The 23,463-nt window shown below is 34.6% G+C and overlaps 1 protein-coding gene across 3 annotated transcripts in view; it reads left to right on the top strand.

Annotated features, from left to right (window-relative positions):
• LOC106660839 overlaps positions 1–23,463 on the top strand; it is a 251,418-nt gene that overhangs the window by 147,285 nt on the left and 80,670 nt on the right. For all 3 annotated transcript variants that reach the window (XM_014383817.2, XM_014383816.2, XM_014383818.2), the window contains one exon: positions 13,671–13,818. In XM_014383817.2, the coding sequence (XP_014239303.1) occupies positions 13,671–13,818 (148 nt within the window). The remainder of the gene's footprint in view (positions 1–13,670; positions 13,819–23,463) is intronic.

The raw sequence follows: 23,463 nt of genomic DNA, 5'->3' as shown, positions 1-23,463 counted from the left end.
AAATTTGAGTCTTGAAAAAAAAAATTAAGTCAATTTAATTCTTCAATACTACCTTTCCAATCATCACAAATTCATCACTCAGTAAATGCTGAGTAGCTGGTAATTTTTCAAGTCTTTTCAAATTAAATATTTGAAATGTTGGTAACCGTGTAAACTGGCTTGAACTTAGATTGATTTTTCAATCCAGAACCCTTTGCTCGGTATATGTCTTAAAAACTAGAACTTGTGAAAGCTGTGGAATAACCAGTTACTAGGAATGATAGTTCTCTTTTAATGGTCTGTTTTACGTTTTTCGTTCACTAACTCTCCTTATCCCAATTTCAGGAAATATCAGTATTTTATTTTTTCTGTGTTACCTTATTGTGCTTGGAATTGTCGTTTTCATTAATCATTTACTTTGTAGAAATAATGTATAAAGAGTAAAAAAAAAAGAGAAAAGGAAAGTCTTTCTATAATTACCTTTAAGTGAAATGCTTCTCACTATTGTTTCCGCAAAAGAAGGGGGGAATTATAGGACCTGTAAAATTACCCCTTCTGAACTAAAACCAAGTTCTTAAGGGGTTCTTAAACTTTGCAGGGTTCATCAGCGACGACGAATCCGGACCGTTTTTGGATTCAAAGCACAATTATTCACCGTCCAGTAACAGTACCCGCTACCCACCTCGGACCCTTTTAGGACGTCGTGCGACATAGGGTGGGCGGCCGGCGACTCAATTTCGAAACATGTGCGGGTTCATCAACACTGAAACGTCCTTTGTTCTCACTAGGTGTTTCAGGAAAAAAGGCCCGATCGAATCTTATTCTCAAAAATTTATAGAAAAGTTTTACATCTTGGAAATTAAAGCGCAAGGCCGAAAGTCATGAAAGATGGCGATAGGACACCACCATAGACATTGAATTCTAAATATCATATTATCATGAATACATGATAACATCTACTAAAACGAATTATACAATTTAAATTTTGATCCTCTCGCCTATTCCTATAAAAAAATTTCAAGGCTCTCAAACGTATTCCAGTTAATTTCTTTATTCGTAAGGTTTAAGTTGATATTTTTGCATTTATTTAATTAATATACACCTAAATCATTACAAACTTTGTTAGTTACATCTGTTTTGTTAACATATAAAATTTATGTATGAACTTTTTTATTTAAAAAATACTGATTTTTCAGTTTGAATTTTAATTTTCTTAAATTATGTCATTTTTTAATTTAATTTTATGTATTTTATTTTCAATAATACTTATTTCATTAATACCTAAATAACACTCTTAAATTTACAGTTAATCGTGCAAGATTTTTATTAAATCTCATTAATTTGAAATTTTCTCTTTTTTACCCACGATTATTCGTTATTGTTCATCTCAATTACCTTTACATAAAAATTAGAAATCAATTTATATTATTCGTAATATCGATGTATCAAAAATCTTGTAATTAAACTAGGATCTTTCACTAAAAATTATTCGGCTCGTAGTGTTATATATTATAAATAAAACAGATTACAAAGATCTCATGTCAATTTATAAACACGTAATGATAATTGTTTGCTTCTTTTCCTGATTGATTTCTTTCGATTTCATGCCGTTATTATCTAACAGCATTTAGCATTTCTTCTAACTTTCTACTTAAAATTCTAATGATTTTATCAGACCATAGATGAGATGTCGAGCCTGGTCATGACTGAGTTCTGGATCCGCCTGATCTCGCTTTCCGACCTTGACAAGAGGAGGTTAACCTTTTGGCTTTTACGTCGGTGGTCCCTTGTGCCATTTTATCAGGGAGAAAGGATATTAATACTTGTACAATGCCGTTCCAAAGGTGCTTTTTACAATGTGAAGAAAATGCAACAACAAGAACAACAAGAAAATACAAGGAAAACAAAATAAGAAACCAGCTAATTTTAGCATCACCATCTTAAGTACCTCAGAGTTTTAACTTTTAAAACATTTCTAGGCCAATTGTGAACTACAATTTAACAAAATAAAGTCGTAAATATGAATTTTAACAGTTCAAAAGTACACATGGCATTCTAACGATCAGATGAAGTAAAAGAGACGTTTGTTTGCTAAACCGTCTAATTCGTGACCGGTTCCAACAGGGAAACCGTTTTTCAGGCCGACAGGCGACGTCAGGACGTCAAGACCGACGTGAAAGTTACGAATCGAAGTTATTTATGCCAGATTCGATGTCGGCTGATGAACGCTTTAACAGATTGGCATCTTAGGCGTGAATATCAATTTGCATCGGGCGGTCTTTGAGCAAAATCGTTTCCACATCTTACTTTTTTGAATAATTTCGATTGTGCAATTGATACTTGCACTTTCTCTTCACACCGCGATTGCAAGAAAAAGTGTTTTAGGAAAGCCTCCAAAATATCCCAAGCAAACCTAACTTTACTTTACATCTTCAATTCGTAGATATCTTTAAATCTTTCGGATTGATCCTAACTTATTTTATTTTCCGTTTGTATTTTCAAAACGTTTCTATGGTCCACACTTCCGTTATATCATTGCTTCACCAAAGACAAAAAATCAATGAAGCACCTTCCCAGGTACACTTTATAATTCATAAAACATTTTCACGACTCCCACATTGTGTTCGTCGTGTTATGTTTTATGTTTACAATTTAAATTTCTGTTTTATCTGAAAGAATTAAAATACTATTTTAAATAAGGCCTTGACTTTTAAGTTTTATTATAAAAAATTCCTCTGTTGAAACACTTCTATATTTAAATATACTCTCTAGAATTCACTCAATTCTTTCTCTTTTAATCTATACTTACTTATTTCTTTTCACGTCCCTTTCTTTCTTGTTTGAAGGCTTCTTTCTTTCTCTTCTACTCAATTCCTTTTTTTTGCTATATGACAAAACAGTAGATGAACTCTTTTAGATTTAATTGAACCGTTGTAAACAATAAATACAAACCTGGGCTTATAAAATTTACAGTAACAAAATTCTAAAACACAACAACAATTCTAACAAAAATTCTTCTTTAAAACACATCGTTATAAATATATTCTGTTGAAATGTTTGTTTAGAATACTTTTTTTCGAAGATACGGGCAGAAATCGCTGTAAAATTCTTCTTTAAAACACATCGTTATAAATATATTCTGTTGAAATGTTTGTTTAGAGTACTTTTTTTCGAAGATACGGGCAGAAATCGCTGTTCCAATACCTCAGGGCTCTAGGGGAGTTTTAAATGTATATAGTGTTTGTGACAATGTATGGTCTATTTATGTTAATTTATTGGAATGAATGTAATTTATTATCGTGAAAAGAAGGTGTGAATAAACTGGATATGAAAAATCTTATGTTTGGCAAATACCAATCGATACAAGATGCAGTGGGATGGGGTGTATGGGGTGAAGTGCCTTATTGGGAATAGAAGATTCCAAGATGGAGATTTTAGTTGGCCGCAAAAAATAAATAAAAAAATACAGGGTTGAAGGAAATACACTGTGCCCGCCCTAAATTCATGGGATTAGCATTCCTTTAGCTTGGTAAATTTTTGTGCTTTCCAGAGGCAACGCTGGGCAAGAATGGGGTAGCCCGGCCCCGAGGAATATCGAGTTCTCTGGGGGTGTAATTGTGACCAACATGTTTAGGGTGTTGTGTTTGTGTTAATTTATTAAAATGAATGTAATTTATTAGTGTGAAAGGAAGGGGTGGTTTAAAACCGCCCTGAGGAATAATGACACTCTAGGGGATTGAAAGGGACCAGACATGTATAGGATGTTTCGCCTATGTTAGTTTATTGGAATGATTGCAATTTATTAGCGTGAAAGGAAGGGGTCGATGATCCCCGCCCCGAGGATTATCGAGTACTTTTTGGAGTGAATGTGATCAGATTACTATGTTTGTACAGAATGAGTATGTATTTATGTGTTGTGTCTATTCTGCAGAACCTGAGGTACAAACGAAAGACTAGCATTTTAGTATATCGATGTAGTATTGCTGTAAAAGCAGAGTCGGTAGCCAGATCAAGACGCTTAAATGGCTGCTGTTTAAAAGAAAATAAGCGTGAAAGACCAGAAAAATAAGAAAAAGATGCAGAGGGCCGGCGATGACCTCAGCTGTTTGTCGGCCGTTAAAAACTAGATACCCTTAAAAATCATAAACATAAAACTTCATAACTCAATGGGATAATGTACAATGATATTTGAGTCATTATTTCAAATTGATGTAACCAAAATAAAGTTCCTGTTTTATTGGTTTTTTCTCTCATAATTTCTGCACAACGATGGCCGTTTGTGTATATTAACGGTTTTATTTCGTAATCTACTTGGTTTTCGCTTTAAAATTATTATAACGACGGTATCCCTTTCAGAGAAAAAGCACGATTTTACCGCTGTTTTAACTCTCACGTTTTCACGTGTCGCGGATTTACGGATCAGCTTAGAAAAACAAAAGCGTCAAGTCAATATATCTTTGAATCCAGTGACCAAGAGGAGAACCGTGTTCCGTTTTATAAATATTTAATTAAGTTTGTTTCCACATAGCACGATTTCCTTTTCTGTCTAAAGATCAATTATTTTCCCTTTTACCATGCTAAAAGCTTCGGACCGTAAGAACTTTAACGATTCATGTTTCCCAAGAAATTTCTTGATGAAAGGGGGACAAAATATCCGTTGAGATTTGTATTATTTTCTAAAGTATCGCAACGATTAAGTTTGTGCGGTTTCGAAGAGTTTTTTAATAAATTTATAATGCTTCTTGATTTCAAATCTTGATTATGCGAATATACTACGTCCTTTTCAACACAGCAGGAGAATAAAATGTGCATAACGCCGAGCATCATTGAACTTTATATTTGTCGGTTCTTCGATTTTTATCTTCGTACCTAATCGGTCCGAAAACGAGTTAGTCGCCAACATGACGTCCTTGGTCCTGTTAAATGCCATCCGGAGAAGAATCTTCTTCCCAGCGGTCGCCGGTACGTCAGAGATTGAGCAAGAAATGTAGATGGAGAACGGGAAAACAGGCAGTGAAAGTACGAAGTAGCACCAAGGACTTGTAAACCGCCTTCTAAGCGTCAATTACGCTTTGTATAATGCACGGATTAGGGTTTGACTCTAACGACATACCCAGTTTTGTCTGGTTCAATAAAAACCGCCATATGTCCAATAAAACTCAACCAAGGTACCTTTCGGTGAAAAGAGAAATTTTGTAGTTAAAAGAAATGAAATACCGCAAGGAGCAAAACAAGTACGACGGGAAATCACGACCGATTCCGGTTTAACTTACTCTTTTATTTAGATAGTGATACTTGATCAATTTCACTTTCGCCAGCTGGATAGATTTGTTATGGTTTTGTGGTTTCCGTACCTCTTTACCAATGGCCGTTAGTTATCACCCTCTATTACGTATCATGTACATTCATGTTTACCATTTGTTTTTCTGTTGTGCTTCCATGATTATTAAATTTCTTTCTCGAAATCATTTATTATATATTATTTCTAATTGTATTATATTTTTTAACAATGATGAATAACAAGGGGGGCGTCGGTGGCCGCAACGGTTTAGGCGTTGACTCGGCGCTCATCACATTAAGGTAAAGGTCCCTGGTTCGAATCCAGCGGCCCTACATTCGAACCCGACATACTTACAAACGGGCTTTTTTTCAAAAACGCCGGCACCCCGAGGGTTGATATAACCTCTGCTGTTGCGAACTCTCATAAAAAAATGAACAACACGCGTTATTTATACATGAACAAACACATTATCATTAAATGTTAAATAATTTGCACTATTTTCATTTACCATTAAAAATATGTATAAAAATTAAACAGTACTCACACACTGTTATTAACACTATTCTAACAGACGAGCCAAACTTCCTTTCCTGTCCAAACTACAAACACAGTTTGCATGTACACCATGGTTTTCAGTCATACATCGACTAATGGCATTGAATACTTGGGTCAACCAAGCATTCCAACTCGAAACTAATCCAAGGATAACAACCTCACTGTACACCGAGATCTTCACATGTTTCAGTAGTAGCCAAAACCTATTAAAAAAATAACATCAATCACTTTCCACACAGCCCAACGTTTGGGTCAATCGGCTAAGTTCCGCTACCATCACAGATAATCCGATGGCCCCCTGTGCACTACGTAGTGACGAAAAAATAGAAAAATTGAAATTATTTATTTCATCTATAAGAGGTTCACCACTGGATGTTTTTCATCGCAATAGTTTTTTTTCCTACAGAAGTATCGCCCGATTGTTATTGTTGTAATTGTTCTATATACGTACAAATCAATTAAAAAAATTAAAAATTATAAGCGAAATTACGAGAATGATTAACGTTTATTAACAAAACTCCATTGTGTAATCTCAAATAGAAAATTTCAGCTTGTCTCCCATCTAAATTACAACACATATTGCAGCCTCAGGGAAAGTTTTTTATCAATTTACCCCCCTTAACTGATTATAATCTTGTTTAAAGCAAAGGCTATAAAAACGTCAAGAAATACGGTAAGTCTCACTAATTAAAATGTTTGAAAACTACATATAAGTGCGTGAAAGTTTGGATCAGATAAATTTTAACCTCAGGGCTTTAATCTTGACCGGTTCAAGCGTTACAACGTTCTAATATATCAAACTTGTCAGGAAGTTGAAAGAAAGTCGACGAAGTTGAAGGAAGTCCGTAACCAACGCAAGCCACGCGAACTTATTTTATTGCACCCGCTTCCATATTATTCGGTCGACTCTCAAGCCCATTTTTGAAAGACAGAACCGAAAATCCACTTCAATTTAATGTGACGAGGAAAATTTATGATTAATGACGTGTCTATATGTTTATAATGAAAAGCAAAAGGTCATTGGCACAAGAGGATATTAGCATCATCGTCTTCTTTTACAAAAAACACTTAAATTTTCTCTTATGGTTCTAATTAAAAGTCTTAACAATTCTCTTCCGTATCAACTACGACTGTGTTGTCTAAAATCAATGTTTCACTAACTAACTACAATGGCTGTCAGATATTTGCATTTACACCTTTAACCACTTAGATATCATTAATTGCAATTAGCACTCTTGTGATTTGTAGTTTTACTCAGCATTTATCATTAATTATCGAAGCTATTTTGGCATTCTATTTCAATATAAATTTGACCCACTTTTATGGCAATTTTTAAGGATTTTTATGGTAGTCTATACCAGTCACTAGTTAGTACTTTTGATAAGTGAATGTGTACACCTGTCTTAGCACTGGAGTTAATAACCAGTTAGATCCATTCCTCACGAAACTGATCCGCCTGTTGACACAGGGTTTCTTCATACTAGGGTAGAAGATGATTAACCAAAATTATACTTTATTATTAGGCTATCTGTTTAATATAGTTACATCATGCTTGTCGACATCCTGTTGCATGTCGAGGACTTTTCTAATTTAAAGTATAGGAACGGGCCCTAATATGGTACACTGATGGATCAAAAATGGAACAGGGAAGACGTGTAGATGTAAAACGGCCTTGCAAAGTCCCGTGGACTCCCAACAATTTTCCAATCTGAGGTTCATGCAATACAACTCTGTGTACAGGTAATAAAGAAAAATATGAAAAGTGCGTAGATTTACATACTCTCAGACAGCCAGGCAGCAATAAATGAGTGTGCCTTCATTTCTGAACTAGTCTGGGAAAAGAGCCTAATTACTCTAAAGTTGGTACCATAAAGTGGGTTGCCGGTCATGAAGGTATAGAAGGAAATAAACATGCTTTCCAACTAGCCCAGAAAGGGGCAGCCCTCTCACCCTATTCCTCACCCTATTGGAAAAATAGCTTGAGAAAGAAAAACTCAAACATGAGGCGAGCTAAGAAATTTATAAATTTCATAAAACGGAAGGCGAAGAAACTCCTCGCTCTCTCGGCAGGCAGGATTTAAGGAAAATCAGAGGCTACTGCCATCTTAACTACTACAAAAAAAAAAAAATGGGCAAAAGAGACAGAAACTTGCCGACTCTGTTAGAAAAAACCAGATAAATCGGCACATATCCTGAATGTGAAGCATTAGCCCGGTTATGCTACTTCGGTAAGGCGAATCTCACATCGAGAGAAGTGCGCTGACACCGAGGAAAGTATCTTTTACGAAAAAGTGCACTTTCAAAGGTATGAATATAATTTATAGTCGTTCCAAAATAGATGTATATAGGTTGCAGTGGAGGAAAGCATTTTTAAAATCCTCAATCAACCTCCAAACCTAAAAAAAATTCAAATAAATGTCTAACAAGATTTTATTAAAAAAAGAACCTTAAGAAGAAGATTTAAGAAAAAAAGAAGAATTCATTTGCCGACCTTCCTTCATAAAACAGTAAAGCTTTTGTGCTTAGAATTTTAAGGGGTCAATGTGAATTTTCTTTTGAATTTTTAATCTTTAAACTGACATCAACTTGTGTGATGTCACTAAATTATTCATCATTATATCATAATTATTTTTTTAAATCGATTAAACCTAAAATTTCTATATTGTGAACATCATTTTATAAATTCATCGTCTTTCCTTATATCTATTTGTTTAATTTAAACAATCTCAACAACAACTCAAACTCAAACAATAAATCTCAGGCTCTGAAGATGATATCAATAAAGAGCGAAACGTTGGCCTACATCACACCAGACCGTATCTCACGTACTCTAAATAACTTTTTTTAAACATGTTTAGTAAGTCATGTTCATATGGGCATATTGGGAAGTTACAGCACGAGATATTTAATAATTTCGTACATTCTCCGTTTTCTCGTATGAAATGTTTCCTCAAAATGATACTCAGGGAGTCATTGTCGGGAATTCGGGACAAGGAAGGTTCCCGTCGCGTTTCGCCATCACTTGCGTCCCTTAATTACCGCGAGACGCTGAGAAACAATCGCTCATAATAACAGAACTGTTGCGTTATTCGCTCTGAGCATTATTATAAAGAAGAGAAGAAAAAAAATGTTGCGGACAAAATAACGATTGTCACAATGGTGTAAACGCTAGCAATTTTCGTTTAAATGTTTAAACTGTTTGTAACATGGGAAAGAGGCCTTTTATCGTGTTTGTTAACCGTTTTTGAAACAAAGACATCATCTGTATTTTTTCTTATGTTTTTAAATTCATTGCGCAAATATGTGTTCAGACGGTTTACATGCGTATGCCCTGTGCAAAGAATGTTTTAGCTATTTTAATTAAATTCAAAATATAATGTTGCCCCACACTTTATCTGGCAAAAGATACTGAATGTTTCGATAATCTTGATTGATCGGTGAAAATGTAATATTTCGGATCACAGATTTTGCCCAAAAGAAAACATGTTTTGCACTCAATCGAGTTTCTGTATATATATAGTACACCTTGTTTAGTGCTTTACGTTATAAAACAACAATTAATAGTTGAACTAGAAATTGTTCACATTACCGATGTTTATTAACTTAGCTGCTAGGTCAGTTATTGTTCAATATGAAGTACGCACTACTAAAACCTTTTTTTTTCCAACTCTTTTTTATATAATGTTTAGACAAATACCATAAGTATGAAATTATACGTTTGGTTTTGTCAGAAATATTATGATAATGTAACAAGCTTACACATCCTAATGATCGTAGTGAAGAAGCTATCCATGAATATCTTAATAAAATAAATAATACATAATAATATTTAATAAATAATATAAATAAATACTTATTTTTATTTAGACAAATTCTAAAACAATTAAATACCTAAAAGTTTGAATTCTATTTCAAGATATCTGTTTTTGCACGGTCTAGTAGAAAAAATTTCACATAAAAGAAAGCTGCGACTTTATTATATGAATAGTACTTAATGAAGTGTTATGTTAACACTTACTTAATTATTATATGAACAAAGGATTATTTCTCCCTCTTCTCAACATGTAACATATTCTTCTTCAGCTATCATTTCACTCAATTGTAAAGTTTGCTGTTCGTTTCTTGTTAATTGCTATTCTTCATCGTCAGCTATATGAACTTTCCAAACAGATATGCTTTTGTGAGCTAGAAATCAAAGGATAAACGTGAATCATGCCTGTTTGAAAAAGAATTAGTCTGATTCTTACGTAAATTACATTTAATCTTCAGTAAATGCTATGTGGAGGAAGAAATATTTAAAAGAAATCCTTTTAATTATAGTAATAATATCCGGGTTTGTTGATTTCATTTGGATATGACAGTCGGTTTCTTCCCTAAAAATAGTTTTATTTTTGTTTTTTGAAATCCCCATATGAAGATGAATAAATCACCGCGAAGGCAAAATATTCGTCCAAAAGTTAATTGTATTCACCTTCTAGCCTTGGTTGAAACGTCCACGAGTCGGATCTGGATTACTCTAGGTTCAAAATTTGAAGATGAGACCTAATGTAAGCGAAACCCGTTCTTCCCAGCCGCCAAAAGGGAAACTGGCCGGGGAAGTGAGTAATTACCCGACGTCTGAAAGGTCCCGGTTTCACCTTCTAAGACCTTTACATACAAAAAAATCCAAAGCCGTATATTTTCTAAAACGGTTGCACAACATGCCACATCTATGTTTTCTTCGTAACGAAGATTTAAAACGGTGAATAGCAGTCGGGATTTGATAACAAGACACAACAAACGCGATATGGTTACGTGGTCAGTCTTTCAGAACTGTTGTTGTTGTAACTGATTTTTTTCCTTTTGTTTACTTTGTTGTTGTAAGTGTTTAGCATTTATTACCTCCGTGATCGCTGTTGACCATCCTGATGTGAACATTGTCGATTTTTTATGGAACAACCACTGAAGATATTGAAATACAGAAATGTTTATGACTAGCAGATTCGCTTGGTATGAGATAGATCAAAGATGACCTTATTTTAAGTTTCTATATATTTTTTATATTATTACTATTTGTATATTTATTGTAATACACATAACTTAAAAGTTGTAATGGTAAAACAAATTATATTCAGTGGTAATTTTCATTCAAGAGTTGTAGTACAAGTCTGATGTACTATGTACTCAATCTAAGAAAAGCCTACATTTGCTGAAAGTCTAGGAAAGACCCCCCCCCCAATAAGCTTGTGTATTATTCCTGAAGAAATGCTTATGGCAGTCAAAATAGTCTGATCTGACAGTACACTACGAAGATGAATTTTAGGTTTTTATGTATTTTCGATTATGTACTATTTCTATGTTTATTGTAGTGCTGATACTTTAGGCCCTGAAAAATTAAGTATATTAAGTTTTGCTCAACTTAAGGATAAATTGAATAAATGCATATAATAGACAGCTATTCAGTCAACCTGAGGGATGGCCTAAATTTACGTTTCTATATTTATTTTCTTTAAAATGAATTATATTAAGTTATCATTTTTACCTAGAAGAAATCTAAACGTCATAAGCTGTTAAGATTAAATGTGTACACTAGGGGTGACGATGCTCATGGCAGAGGTGACCACAGTTTTTGGTCTGTGTTGTATGGACTCTGGCGAGGATTAGTGAGGTGATCCTTCCTATCATATTTTTCCCCTTTCCATAGCTTTTAAATTTTGTAAGTTTCGTTTTTATTTTTTATTTTATTTTAAAGTCAAAAGAGAAACGGTTATGTTCTATGTTTGTTGCATTTATTAAATTAAAAAAGTGTAGTTTTTAAAAAGATTTATTTTTGAATTCAGCCGTCCCGTCACAGTTACTTAGAAATTTAAGTAGAATGCTGGCTTTCATCATTAAACAGTTATAGATTATTATTAAACTATCGAGGCCTCGAATATCGCCCACTCAGGTGTTGGCAGTCCAGGGTCAGATCTCGTTCTTGTCCTCCAGTTGAGCTCCGGTGCTGTCAACTGCTAGGTCAATTCATCACGAACGCATACAGTTTCTAAATCCAAACCTATTCACACTCTCACTCATTCTTGAATTCTTTCTTTCTTATTTAAATAACTTTCTCTGAATTAGAGTGTTGGAGTATTCGATATTACTCCATCATCCTTAACACCTATTACATATATAACTAACCTAATTGTGGGTCAATGGTGTACTCGATATTCCGCTATCAGCCATCTTACACTACACATTCACGCCAATAAATACATTCGCTCGCAACGCACGTATCGGTACTATCTATAATCCATTTGATTTCGTGGTCCGATTGACCAAATATCTTCTTTCACTTAATTAATCTTTATGTAAGGTATTGGTTGAGATAAAAAAAGTCAGTGTCAGGAGCGGGATTCGAACCATAACCTTCAAACCTTCGGCTATAAAATGAACTATATAATGACTATAACTAATGATATATAAATATATATGACTATAACTATGTAATGACGACAATGTAATGAAACAACCATTTTTTCAAAAAATCAGTACAGGGAACCCAAAGATTATCTGCCGTACTCGAGCATAATTCTTATATTGGGCGGCTTTCTTATTTGCTCCCGATATGGAGTTGAGGTGAAATACATGAAACTATCGTAAAAAGCTGTTTTGTTTTTGCCAACGATTTATTATTTTTTTACATTATGATCGTGTTATCTATTGTCTATCATTTTTTCGCACGTTTTTTTAGTTATATGAAAGACAGGGTGGTCTGGTCTGATAATATGTCAGCCAAGATGATCAATAATGGCACTATATTTAGTTCCTGTGTCATTTTGTATTGTGTACAACATTTATATTTATTTTTACCGGTTTTCTTTACAATTAAGTACATTATATTAATTAACAGGGTGTTCGTCATTACAGTTATCGGAATTGGCTAAACTATCGTCAAACAAAACCTATTTTTCAGTTGTTTGTTTGGTGCAAATGGTTTATTAGTTTTCATTTTTTTCTGTGTTGGTTAAGAATGGTTTTCAAAATTTTCACCTTTTTTGTCATCCGTCATCATACGACAGTCAGGAGTGTCTGTACTGAGAAAGTGCAGTGATGGAAATATTGCATTATTTTAAGTTTCTATGCAATTTTCTGTTGTGTACCACTTCTATGCCTCTTACAATACACACAATCATAAAATTTTTATATATGTTTTAATGATTGTATAATGAATCATACCAGTTAAATCTGAGAGTAACGTAGGCTCTTGAAAATGTACAAACCAATTTTGATTATTTTTCTAATTTTTATCGTTATGAATATATCTTTTTTTATACATAAAAGCTGTTTTCTGAGTAGAACTAATCTGTTAGATTTCTTTCTCGATTGTTTTATGATCAAGATCCATCCTTTTTCGCTGTATGTTGAGACTCATTGAAAAAATGCTTTTGAGAGATATAATATAACGAGAATATTCTAACTTTATGTTTCTAGTATTTCTTTCTAATATACATAATTAACATTTATTTTTGTAAATTGAGGGATACAAGTTTTCTGTGCTAGTCATATTTATGAGTAATGCGACGTATACCTTCCGATTTCAATAGAAATTTTGGTGAGTTTTCCTGTTTTTCTTGATCATACAGATATCGGTCTTTTTTTAAAAATCTTAACAGAGAAAAGCTTGAATATTGAAAACCACGATTGCCAGCGTGACCACACGCGAGACTAGTTTTTACCCCTAGAATGGACAATTGAAGAGACCGCGTCTTTAAGCGAGTACGTGTTCCCAAGGCGATAAACTGTTTGAAAAAACGTCAAATGGTTTGTTTGCGGGGAGCCGGCCAAAGCCTAAAAGGAGTCGTTCACCTCATTTCCATTTTCTTTTTGTTTTCAGCTGCGGTCCGACACTTCAGGGCGACATGGTATCCAGGCGGAGGATCCTATCACGCTCGAGGGACGACCTGAACCTCGAGCTGTCACCCGGCTACCCTCAACCCGAAGAAGAGGAGGATGTATGGTACAACAAGGATAAACTGTACAAGGTAAGACTTTTATTTAAGAAATTTCATCAAACGACAGTATATAAAACCCATCCGGTCGCGAAAGTGAACAGGCATCCGGTAAATAAGATTTTGAGAATATAAATCGGATATGCAAATTATTCGAAATGATATATTTGTTAGAAAGTCCGTCTTCAAATTTAATGCTCACAGTGAAAAAATTATTACCTTTAAGTCATGGAATAAAATTACAAAATATTTGAATAAAAAAATTTAATCTTATAAAGACCAAAATTTAAATGCATTCAACAACCTTCAAATAAACATGAAAGGGAATGTCCTTTAAAATGGGTAGAGTTTTTTTTTAAATAAATCTAGTATGGAGATAATTGAACTCATACTTATTTGACAACCCAAACATTTATCTTGCAAAAATATGTAATATAAAAATAATTGTACTTCTATTTCCTAAAACGAAAAAGGAGGTGACATTTTGATTTTGATTTTTAACAAACCAAGAAAACAATTAATTTAATTTAATTCGTAAAAATGATATGAACCCCGAAATCAATATCCGCAAAATGATTGGGAGTGGAAGTACCTCAGGGCAGCGTACTTACACCGATCCTTTATATCAGTTATACAATAGGTGTAGGTTATATCAATTTCATCCTCGATCATCCTTGTATCCTTAGCTAAAGACAGTTGTTCTATGCTCTGTTTCCGATCTCACAATTGCTTCGGAGGAGCTTTAGTACATGTCCTGCAAATAGCCGAATGGAACAAACACTGGCATAACTTAATGAAAGCAAAAGCACCCATACATCATTTACCCTTTGAAGCAAAACTCATGCAATATTCTTCAATAATATTCCCATTCCAAAAATAGATTGCGTCAGCTACCTCGGACTCCATCTCGACTCATGGCTAACCTGGAACCAACACGCACGACTAAATCGACAGGAATTAAACGTTTAGGTCTACTCTGTAGACTGCTGTCACGCAAATCTAAGGTTTCAACAAAAAACAAACCGAAAATCTCTAAGACAATAGTAAAACTAGTCTGGACCTACTAGGACTGTGGGGCACCGCTAAACCTTCCAACAGGAATACAATGACCTAGTCCTCCTTACCAAGTCTACCACAGGTCCTCGCGTATAAGTCACTGGGGGAAAAAACAATAGTTGTTAAATCCCCTCACGACACATGATCTATGTCAATTAAAACCAGCTCATTACATAATGTATCTAAGGCTGTATGGAAAGAATTACATAACAAAATACAACATCCCCGAATAAATCTAAAGCATTGAATCGTAAGTACGAAATCAACTAAATTATTGTGTAACAATACCTATGGGAGTATACTGCTACACCACATTTCATCGATGAAGTTTAAAATAATTCGATAAACCTCGATTGTTAACATATAACAGTGTTTTCCATCGCACAATGCCGCACCAGTAGTTTACGTAAAAATTTCCACGAGAAAGTTTTTCAACTAGAACATAATCGTCACACCGAGAAATCCATTCAATAAAAATTCAAACCCACCTTTGCTGATAACCGTTCGATAGAAGTACTTTCTCCTCTTTTATGCCCTTGACCCCAAGTACCTTTATTAGATTCGATTCCAGACGATAATACAAAATAAATTTATCTCGATAATACCAAGTAAAATCACCACGAACAACTTGAGGTAATGATTATTTTTTATAAAGGTGGATTGGAAAAAGAAAGTGTTATTTGACCTTTGGATAAAAAAAGCTATTTGCATTAATCTACATATTTAGAATTAAATATTGTTATTGCTAAATAAGAAAATTTTGTGGTATTTTCATTATTTATTATTATTCGTATCCGGTTGAATCCCTTTACAATATTAAATTTAAATATGAATTGCACCATGTATTTTAAACGAATCCCTATCTGAACTTAAAGAACATGCGGCAGTGCGAAATACACGCAGATTATGATGAACCGGGGCTTTTGAAATCCACTTGTCCAAGACTATCAGATAGAAATCGAGCCGTGGCTTATCCAGCAGAAAACGTCTCCCAGGCCGGCGGATTGGAAGCACGAGCAATCGGCATAACAAAATTGAAAAAAAAGTCTCCGTATCGTGCCGGACGGACATCGTGAGCATGATGAGGCCAGACTTTTTGCATACAATGACGACCTGTGACGAAATTCCTGTGACGTCAAGGGACAGACTTTGCACAACTAACGGGATGAAGATGCGACCAGACCCAGGCCCGACGTCACATCACGTTCACCCTAATTTACATCCTCTCACGCACATCCCGAAGACATGTAAGATGAACTGCCCAGTATGCAAATAGTTAAATTTCTAAGCCGCCGTTTTTTCCATAAACATTTGGCATGATTTATACTTTCCCTAAGCGTTTTCACGTAATGGAAGGGTATCAAGGTTTCAAAAAAATAAAATTTCTTTTCATTCTGTATCTAACATCAAAGCAGATAGACATATAGATCATCGATTCATGGTAGGCAATAAAAAATAAAGATATCAGTAGATTATCATAACGATTTATCAAGCCGGGCATGCTTCAATTTTGAAAGCTATAATCCTAAACCTCCAGAAGTTACTCATTTTTAATATATTCTATTTTTATGCTTTAGATGGTTATATTGTCTAAACGCAATTAATTATAATCATTGCCAATGCTTCATTTCTCTAATTTAACTTTCTTTACGACATACAAAAGTGGCTTTATAAAATCGATCCAGCACTTTAGATAACTAACTCATATTTCATGACACACAGATTTTAAATCAATCTGTTGTCAAACTAGCAATTATTAAGTTCACATTAGCAAGGGCAATTTATCTTCTGCGGTGTTTATTTTCAAGCAAACTAATCAAATTTCCCTTGCTGGGCAAGCGCTTAAAATTTAAATGCCAAATAAACTATCTCCGCAGAAATATATGATTCGTGATGTTAGGGTTGCCAGAACGTAGGTAAAGTATCCTTACCAATCATTTTTGGTTTTTGTTAATCATGATTGCAAAGCACCCGGCAGTAAGCGTTTTCTTTCATTTTGTATCTGTGTGTGTATACCGAACGATGAAATAAATTACCCGGACGGCAATAAAAGTACCAAGAGGATTTTTTAACTACAATGATCATTTGATTTATAGGCCGTTGACGAAAGGTCAACAGCGGCTTAGAAACTTCTGGGCCAATATTAATGGCTCCTTGCAAAACGGACGATCCGGTCGGTGCAGATGATTGATACCTTCGGCCGAAACGGGCGAAATTACGGCTCAGAAAACGTAATGAGCATCGATGTGGGTCAAGTGGTTTATGTTTGCAAAAGCCCCAAAAGAATCCTTCTTACCAAACGTTTTAGTTTTGCTTTTATTGATTGAATTTTAAAAGCGTGAGAATTATTTGCAAAATGTATTTAGAAATCGTGAGATGCGGCCTGGTGTGATGTAGGTTTCAGAAAAAACATTTTCTTTATCGTGCCAACGTTTCGATCTTTATTGAGATCATCTTCAGGGCCTGGGATTTACAAACATTGTTTACATATAACAATTACATTTTGGATGTGGAAAAGTGAATTTATACAATGCAAAATATATTTTTTTATATATTCAATCAAAGTATTTCCACTCACTCAAAGTGTTTGTCTTCTGTGTAATTGTGCCATTCTTGCGTGTCGTGTCGAGAGTGCCAATGAGATTTGGCTATTATGTGTTTATATACGTTGGATTTTATATCGGTATATTTTTATTCCCCACCCCTTCAAAATCCAACATATATAAACACAAAATAGCAAAATCCCACGTTGGCACGATGAAGAAAATGTTTTTCTGAAACCTACATCACACCAGACCGCATCTCACGATTTCTAAATAAATATCGATTAACGGTCACTAATCACCACACATATTTGCAAAATATTTAATAAAATTGTGCAGATTCACCATTGAAGACGGCGAAAAGCCTAAACAAACAAAAGCATCTGAATCAAAGTAGAATATTTGTCGTGTGCATTTCCTTGTTACAAGTGGTCAAAAAGTTAAGTTAATCAATAATTATAAGTTATTAGTTAAACTGTAGATATTCAATGTCAAAATGTCCCAAAAAGGGGAGCCATTGTATCAGGAAGCGGAAGCTGGTACAAACTGGGCGACCATTCTAATTTTATTTAATATAATTATTAATATTCATGAATATTACAAAACTATCGGTTCCAAAATTTAAAACCCGAAAAAAATATTGTTTATGAGAGGAGATTTCGTTTTATTTTTACATGACCTACTCTCACATGTTTTATCCTATTTCGTTACTCTTGGTAAAGTCTAAGCAATAAAGAGTAGAAAAAGTTTAAACATTAATTTCTAATTTTATGAGTTATGTTCATTAATAACTGGAGGCCGATATCAACCCCCAACATTAATTTAAAACATTGCTCATGTCTAGGAAGATGCAGGTAATTGCGGTGAAGTCTCAACATATTATCAGGTTCAGGAAGAAATTCAATTGAAAGCGAGCCTGCTAATGCCATGGGAAATCGAACCTAATTGTTGCTTATTGAAAAACACTTTCGAAAGCGCCAATTACTTTGAAAAAGAATGTAATACAAGAAATGCAGTTGGATTTAAAAATAACATTTTCTTTTTAACGGAGAAAGTCAAACGAAACTGTCAACCGTTAAAAAATTAGCCTATCTTAATTATCTCAATAGTAATATCAATATTAATAGCAATAGTTTGAGTTTAAGTCATTTCATTTTATCAATACACTCAAATAATTCGTTATGATATTTTCTTTTGAAATATGCAAAGGGGTGAATTTGCACTTTGGTCGTTTTCCATCGTTTTTGTTTGCCAGGTGCACCATTGAAGAATTTGAGAAGCGGAAACAAAAAAGCAAGGATAGATTGATAGTAAATAAACACAAATTAAAATTTCAGGAAATGACATTATCGCACTGACAAATATGACACATCAAAAAAAAAAAAAATGGTTTGCCGAGAGAAATAATATTCGAAAAAAAATTCACTGCCAGCACTATATTTAGATTATATTGCATGATTATTCAATTTGCGTCTAACATTTTTCGAAATATATTTAGTATCGACATCAACCTAGGCTTGGTCTGCACACAACTAGTAATTAATAATGACATAGTGTGGAAGAGATCATATTTTTTAATGTGTCTTTGATATTATGAGAGGCAATATATTAAAACACGCGTAGAAAGGTCATGTTAGAAATATTTCTATGAATCTCTTTACCATTTGGTTAAACTCTTACTTTCAACTCTAATAGTAGTTGTAGAATATTTATGAATAATCTATAGCTATTTTATGCATGACGTTCAAACATATTTCAATGCATCTTTAGTATTATTGCAAACCACTTTAATTTGCTTATTATTATTTTTTCAATGCACTTTAAGACAAGGTTGTGGCGTGCAGTAAAACCCATTGAACAATTCAACAGTGAAAAGTTAATGAACAATTAACAATCATATTTCATAATCCAGGAGAAAAAAGTTCTAGAAATTCATATTTCGCCAATTCTTAGAACACAATTAACATTGTGAGATATCTCTGTATTCGGTAGGGCGATGAACATGTAGTTTGATCGTTCCCGATCATTTTGGTCCGCATTTGCTTGGTGTTGGTCTGTCAAACGGCATTTTGACATCTTCAGAGTTGGGTCTGTGAGATACTGTGAAGTCGTCTGTTTTATATGATGGTGAATGGTAGGGTGCGTGTACCCATTTGAATCTAGGCTTAGTATGTACATGGGTGTTATCCTAGGCTATAATTAGTTGAACACCTTGTAATGCCAATAACAATTTTAAAAATGGCATCATTTTTTCCAAAGCTTAAATGAATTTACAGTTTTATAAGGAGCCGTGGGCCTGTGGCTTAGAAATTTACTGAATTATTTCAAAGTCAAGGGAAACTTCGCGAAGTGCGGACAAGTTCAGCAGGTGGCCGAGTATATTGTTCTTTAACGGCATGTACGACTTTGCATCATCATCTCGGCTCAAAGTATCTTTAGTGCTCAATGTTATCATTATATTGCTAGACTGCTAAAGATACCGATGAGGCGTTTGTAAGATAGTATATGGTATATTGCATCTTTAAGACTGTGCCATTATTCATAGACGTTTAAAACGTTTATGTTATTTTTATTTTCTAATGAAAACTTATAAATGCACCAGCAACAATGACATAGTAGTGCTGTGCTAGATTAACAGTCACCTTGTCTTGGTATTTTGGAAACCATTTTAGCTGGTCTGTACAGGTTTGGACTCGTGACATTGCCTTTAGAATCTAGGTCATAGAAATGGTTTAAGGAGGTGAGTATGGCAATTCATTTTTTGGAAAAGACAGATCTAGTTAAAACTTCTGTGAATAGAGCTATCTTTTCCAAAAAGACCCTGGATCATGTTGGATTTATTGGGGCTCTCAATAGAGAAAATCGGCCATTGGTACATAGAGAGTTACGCGATTTTTACTACGAATATGTTCTATCCTTTATATAAAAATATACTTAGTTTATGTATTTTCAACAATCTCTTAGGGACTTGAAATATCATAGATACCATTTTAAACTTGGTATCTAGAAATTAGGAATAGAATATACAACTGGACATTTAATGATTCCAGTGATGTGGGTGACGGTGGCCGCAACGATTTAGGCGTTGACTCGGCCCCATCTCTGTAAGGTTAAGGTCTCCAGGGACCCTGCATTCGAACCCGATACACTTAGAAATAGGCTTTTTTTTTCAAAAGCACCTGCCCCCGAGAGTTCATATAACCTCGTAGTTGAAATACCCTCTTAAAAAAAAGAAAAAATATCAATGATGTTAGGACTGTAGACAAACTTTACCAGCAGTTTATGTCTTGATGTCAATTTTGGAACAATCGCCAATGGGTTAAAATAACATCAGAAACCGTTTAAGCATGACATCAAGAGTTTTTCAATGTATCTTTAGCGTATACACTATCACTTTTACAGACTTCTAAAGATGCCAATGATGTCACGTGACAAAAATGTTATAAAGTAATCAGTTAAATATTTGAAATGTCATCATAAACAATTTAATCACTACAAAAATGATAAAGAATAAGTATTTTCCTTCATCTTTTGAAAAGCTAGTTCTTACTCACAGATTGACATCAAACTGAGAGTACTGTGAGTAAGAGCTACATTTTAAAGACATTTAAGACTAACCATCCCTAACCAAGACATTTAAGAATGACTCAAGAGTTTTTCGATGTATCTTTAGCATATACCCTATTTGAAGAGTATTGGATTTGAAGACTGCTAAAGATACTAATGATGTCACAAGGAGAAAACCTACCTGCATTTGATATTTAACGAATCCGTTAAGTGCTTGAAATGTCGTCCCAAACTGTTGAAGCATGACATCAGAAGTTTTTCAAATATCTTTAGCATATACACTATCTGTGAAGTACTGGATTTGCAGAATTCTAAAGATGCCAATGTTGACACAGGACAAAATCGTACTTGCATTATAATACTAAATTAATCCGTTAAATACATGAAATGTCATCACTCTTCATAAAATGTTTAAGGATGACATCAGTTTTTTCAATGCATCTTGGTGTACTAGAGCGTCCATATCAATTATCTTACTGGGTTAATATCGTTGCATATAGAACTAAGCATACAATGAATAATCTTGTGTGTTACTTCAAATTTAAATTTAATTAATTGGTATTACTCTTTATCACTGGTCGTCATCAAACATAAACCAGTGTACCTAAAGTATCAACGCGAAAGGTGGGAAACCCATGGGAAAATACATCAGTATCTTTCAAGCTGAGATTCACGCAATCGAGAAATGTACTCAACTCAACCTGAGATGTCAGATAGTCAAGCAGCAATCAAAGCACTAAGCTCAAATATCATTAGTTCAAGGATGGTGCTGAACTGCAAAACCAAATTAAACATATTAGGTACGCAGAACAAGGTCAGCCTCTGCTGAGTCCCAGGAAGCCATGGGAGTAGAAGACAACGAGAAAGCGGACACCCTTGCAAGGCAAGGAGCTGCTACACCGCTGACAGGACCTGAACCCTTCGGTGGCATAGGAACCCACACTATTAATCAGTATCTCATGCAGAAGGACAACAACGGAATTCACTCATTGGACACAGGCAATCCAAGAATCTCTTAACAAATTTCGGAAGAAAAGAAATTACAGAATGTGTCAAAGGAAGCAGGAACAAATTGCGAATCCTAACAAGATTCTTAACAGGACACTGCAAGCTAAATAGACACTTAAAGAAGATTGGAATAATTCAAGACGGCACATGCAGATTCTGCAAACAGGCAGAGGAGATACCACCACATCTACTACCAAACTACGGTGCTACACTTGCCCACAGGAGGAAGTGTTCTGGGATGTACAATGTCACTATAGAAAAGCTTCTACTACTGAAACCGGGCCTATTAATCAAGTTTCCTTATGAAATAGGATTCACCGATTTGCTCTAGGCAGATACACTAGCTCTTAAAGGGCGCAGTATATTACACCCCGAGTATTACATCTACATCAAACAAAGTATCAACGCTAACTTGAACTCGGGATTCATGTTCAAATGGACATAAGCTTTAGTATATTTTTCCACAGGTCGTCATTCCAAGCATCCGATATATTTATTATCTATTGCCATTAATGTTGATAAGAAGAAATTGACCACGACGATTAATGTGTTTGGATCTGGTTTCTGGTCAGGTAGAATGAAGTAGACTCTGTGATCACTTGCCAAGCTTTCGCCCTTTATGATGGTCTGATGGTGGTCTTATAAAGGCCGAAAGCTTGGCAAGTGATCACAGAGTCTACTTCTTTCTCTAACTGACCAGAAACCAAATCCCAACCACATTGCCATCAATAATAGATCTATATAGTTAGTATGAATACCATTAGTAACTACCTGTATCAACAGTAAAATGGTTATAAAACACTGTACATATTTCAGTTTCTATATTGTAGCGTGTTTAAGAGAGATTTTCATAGAGTAGGAATGGGAATTTTTTAAAATAATCTTTTTCTAATAAGGCGTTTCGAAGGCGAAACTCGTGATCTGACTCCTATGCGTTACTTTTGTCTATTTCCGAGGTATTCTATTCCGCCCGTTTGTCACGATTCGGTGGCTGCTTCTCTCCTGTCCTTCCTCTTCAATTGCACAATTAAAACGCTCACGCTCGCCTCGTGTCACATGATTAGTCGTGTTCATTTAACCAACAGCTTCTTTCCGTCCCGTTCCCGGCCCTAAAGCCTCTAAACCTTTTGGGCCGGGTCACGCTTTTCGGACGGCCGGGCTCACCACCGGCCGGTCCACTTTCACCCGCCGGCCAAGGACTCTTATCACTTTCCACATTCCAAAATTAAGCCTTTTTACAAAACACCGAATCAAATCATAAGCCACCATGGAAACGTTTCACTTACTGGGCTTTAGTACACAAATCCTCTGAAATAAAGGACGTGTCCAACCATTTTTAACTGTGTTTGTGAAACTAATTTAACAAAATAAAACAAATAATAAGTTTTAATCACAATCACAACAATTTTAACTAAAATGCAATAAATAATACAAATGTTTATTTGTATATTGATAAATTAAATTAAAGTATCTTTAGGAACATAAATTTCAAAAGAGTCGGATT

The sequence above is a fragment of the Cimex lectularius genome, unplaced genomic scaffold, assembly GCF_000648675.2.
Source record: "Cimex lectularius strain Harlan isolate CLEC.00 unplaced genomic scaffold, Clec_2.1 scaffold96, whole genome shotgun sequence".
In the NCBI taxonomy this organism is placed as follows: domain Eukaryota; kingdom Metazoa; phylum Arthropoda; class Insecta; order Hemiptera; family Cimicidae; genus Cimex; species Cimex lectularius.
Note: the sequence above shows the minus strand (reverse complement) of the source record. Positions and strands in the feature narration are given on the sequence as shown.